The 3,712-nt window shown below is 37.5% G+C and overlaps 3 protein-coding genes across 3 annotated transcripts in view; 1 reads left to right on the forward strand and 2 right to left on the reverse strand.

Moving 5' to 3' along the window:
* The window catches only part of LOC113217624 (HEAT repeat-containing protein 5B), a gene marked incomplete at its 3' end in the record, with an annotated part of 42,982 nt that extends 42,633 nt beyond the window's left edge, over positions 1-349 (reverse strand). Inside the window, exon 1 of the mRNA XM_052263603.1 lies at positions 233-349. Coding sequence (XP_052119563.1) covers positions 233-349 — 117 coding nt within the window. The remainder of the gene's footprint in view (positions 1-232) is intronic.
* Positions 1-3,712, forward strand: part of LOC113217620 (lysosomal aspartic protease) — a 368,266-nt gene that overhangs the window by 356,139 nt on the left and 8,415 nt on the right. The gene's annotated exons all lie outside the window — the stretch shown is intronic.
* Positions 204-3,673, reverse strand: LOC113217614 (alpha-soluble NSF attachment protein). The gene is made up of 5 exons (XM_026437576.2): positions 3,493-3,673; positions 2,756-2,952; positions 2,408-2,673; positions 2,159-2,332; positions 204-2,074 (listed from the first exon to the last, which is right to left on the reverse strand). Exons 1-5 carry the CDS (start codon positions 3,582-3,584, stop codon positions 1,925-1,927), a joined length of 879 nt encoding a protein of 292 aa, XP_026293361.1. The 5' UTR covers positions 3,585-3,673; the 3' UTR covers positions 204-1,924.

Below are 3,712 nucleotides of genomic sequence, written 5' to 3' on the forward strand. Positions count from 1 at the left end.
TTTGTATTTTCAGAACCTGCTGGGACAATACAACAAAACCTTTTTCATTGTGCAACCTCTAATAAAACTGATCCTTTTAGTGTAGTATATCATAGACAAGAAAGTTGATTTAACCTCAGTACCTACATAATTAAGGCTGGTTGGGTTACATTTACCGATATGGGCCAATTTACAATAGCCATAACACAGACGACAAAACATAATTTGAAAAAAATCAACAGTATTTATTTACATGCTGGATAGTACGATGACTTCCCAGTTTAATTGGAGGTAAAACTGAGCCCTTTCCAGAAAGGCAAAGCAAATCATTTGTAATCACAAAGAAAATAAATACAAAGCCAGTGATCATTGAAAGGTCACAGACACTAAAAGATCACTGCTACATGGACTCCCTGAACTTATGTTAGCACATCCTCCAAACAATCATGATTTATGTAATATATGTCAAAATTCTACAGAATTATGTGGCTCATTAATCCCTATAAAAATGTGAGGCAGTATGAATTTTGCACTAAAGTGCATATCCCTTTGAGCACATCACATTTATTGTTGACTTGAATCCTCCCATGATGATTAAACTGCACACTAAGCATCTAATAGTGAAATATTTAGTGAAGAAGGAACACTGCACTCATCACATCTACTCCACTTACAACTTACAAAACATTATCACAAACAGAAAGAAATTCCCATAGCACTGTTGACTCCAGATTGCCTGGCATGTATGATACTGTTGCATGCCAGGACCAACTATGCATAACATTATTATACTGCTACAATAAAAAATGTAAAAACTTAGATGTTGTATATAAACTGTAACATTCATAGGGGAAACAAATGGTGAGTGGAATATTAAGCAAGGATACAAAGATAAAGAGTCTAAATTTAAGGCTTAAATGATAGCCAACAGACGCAAGTCCTCAACATGGTCTGTCCTCAACATACAGGGTGTTTCTTCCCATAGTGCTATATGCTGCAAATGGACAGATTAATGACCTCAAATGCTAATAGATATGGCCCTAGTCTAGGTTCTGAGTGCATCAGGTCACACCACGCAATGCAATGTGCCATCCAGGTAAGAAAAGCCCTGAACATTAACCTTTGGAATTACCACCACACTCCACACATTTAGACCAGGAAAAAAGAGAAGAGAAAGACTTTCTCTACTGAGTCATCGACATGTGGATTGTCTCTCATGCAAAAAACTCAAAACAATACATACAATTAAATTACTATCATCACAAAATTTTTAAGCAGCGTAATAGCATAAAGTAAGTAGACAAATAAAATCCATTCAGCAAATTATTATATCATTTAGAATTTGTGTAGGATGAAATAGAGTTTATATGAGCATCTAGTCTTTGACTTGAGGAAACAAACACATCTGACTACGTATTATGGATAGTATCACTTTTAAATTTTCCAAAACAGACATTCTTTCCAGTCAAAGCTATGTAAAACAGAAAATAAAATCAATACAGGAGTCATATTAGTATTTGATGCAGTTATGCAAGTTGTGACTTGAAAATGGAACAAGAATGAAGGGATGTGTAGGCCTTAGAACCCATCCTATCGACTCCAGACCAGGCTATGATTTTAAAGAATCATGAAAAATTGTTTTTAAGCTAGAAATAAAAATACCTAAACCTAAATGTTATGAGTGGAATGTACACTCATAAAACCAAGATGTTAAATTCTTGATGAGATCTGAATGCATACAGGAATTTAAGAAAATTCTTTACAAAAAGAAAGAAAAAGAAAAAAAATCTACAGAAGTTAGACTACAATTTTAAAAGAAATAAAATACATTTACAAAATATGAAAGCAGCACACAAACGTAATTAGTTAACTGAACTTAACCAAACTTAACAAAAAAATTAAGGCGAGAGACGCACACATTCCCAATATAGACAAAATTAATTTTTCAGCGGAGGTCTGGGTTGTCATTGACCTGTTTCTTAATACGTAGCAAAATTGATGTGTACCACTGATCTAGGCGTGATATCGAGTCATAATCCCTTACTGCATCAGTGAAACCGTCAGGATTCTGTTCTTCAACATGTTCAATCAATGTCTGTAATTAAACAGTACAGAAATAAACCGGATGTTAGAAGAGTTCATTGACAGAAGAAATCCATTGCATTCACTTTAAACTTACCTGGACAAACTTATACTCTCGCGAGTCCTGGAAGGCAGGGTAAAGCTGGACATATCGTTCCAATGCATGTTGAGCATTGAGAAGATCAACACACAAGTGGCAAAGAGCTGCCTTGAAGAAGTACTCTTTGACCCCGTACTTCAAAAGAGACTTGTTCAATGATGATGAGGCAACCTAAAAAAAAGTCACAGAACAATTAGCTCAGTAGCATCATTTAAGATATAAAAATAAAATAAAAACATAACATACCTGTTCATAAATCTGAATTGCTTTATCGTAATGTTCCAGCTGAGCAGCATACTGGGCCACCTTCAAAACACACTTATTGGCAGATGAACTGCTTTCTTCACCTTGAAAGAAGTCTGCTGCCTGCTCATAGTGTTTAACAGCTTTTTCAAGATCAATTGCTTCTAGCTCATAAATCTCTGCAATTGACTGATGGTGCCTGGCAGCCATCGTGAAGCGTCCCATGTCAGTGTAGATTTCGATGGCCTTCATCAAACAGGTGGCAGCCTCTGCAAACAAGAAACATACATTGCATAAGTCATAAGAAATTTTAAATTACCCACAAGCACAGTGTACAGTTTGATGGCATACCATTAGGATCAGACTTTCTGAAGCAGTTGGATGCATCAACATAATTTGTTGCTGCGTCATGTCGACTGCCAGCTTTTTGGTGAAGATTGGCTGCTTGGCAAAAGGCATTTCCTGCCGCACTCCAATTTTTAGCCATCTTGAAAAGATTGGCAGCCCGCTGATAACAGTCAACAGCATCTTCCACTTTGGAGGAGCCACTGTACAAGAGAGGCAACCAATTACAAACAAAATCTGGTTGAAGCTCAAAGTGCAATACAGAGATAGAGTTGCTGTTGATTGAATTTCAGAGTTCATCTACATGAGAGTGATGCAACATTAATTTCTCGTATCAAGAACAAAAGGTTTTGTGACTTGTAACCTTTATTATTTTCTTGGTTAATCGATTTTGTAGTCATAAAAGACAGTTGCAAGGGCACATTAATAATATAGGAACATTAGGATAAGGTGACTTGGCAGTTAAAGCACAGCAAGGCAGACTGTTCAAAGACAACACTGCAGGGAAGGGATGTTGTCAAGGGAATAAGGGTTGACATACTTCGCGAGTACTGACATACCTAACCAAGAGGGAAAATTAGAATCCGAGGAAAGGGAACAAAATACTGCAAGGGAATACGAGCGTTTTTCGAAATAGTAAGACGTGAAATGAGAAAGTTGAAAATGGGAGATAAAAGGCTGATGTCAAACAGTGGCAGTCTTGTCCAATGACTATAGGCGTCTGCTTGAACACGGCTACGTACCCGAAAAGGTTCCCGAGGAAACCTTTGGAAGAATTCAACTTCTTTTCGGCTTCTGCCATTAAGGCAGTAGCCTTTGATTCGTTGTCCGACATTTTCAAAAGAAATTTGACACGTAATTTTCCTTCAGGGACACTTCCTCCTCCCCCTCCCTTATTGACGATTTGATTCCAATCGACACCGCTAGGGGCGCTGCGGCTGTGGTTGGTCGCCTCCGGGGGGC

Source organism: Frankliniella occidentalis, unplaced genomic scaffold (assembly GCF_000697945.3).
Source record: "Frankliniella occidentalis isolate FOCC.00 unplaced genomic scaffold, Focc_3.1 Scaffold13, whole genome shotgun sequence".
Lineage (NCBI taxonomy): Eukaryota > Metazoa > Arthropoda > Insecta > Thysanoptera > Thripidae > Frankliniella > Frankliniella occidentalis.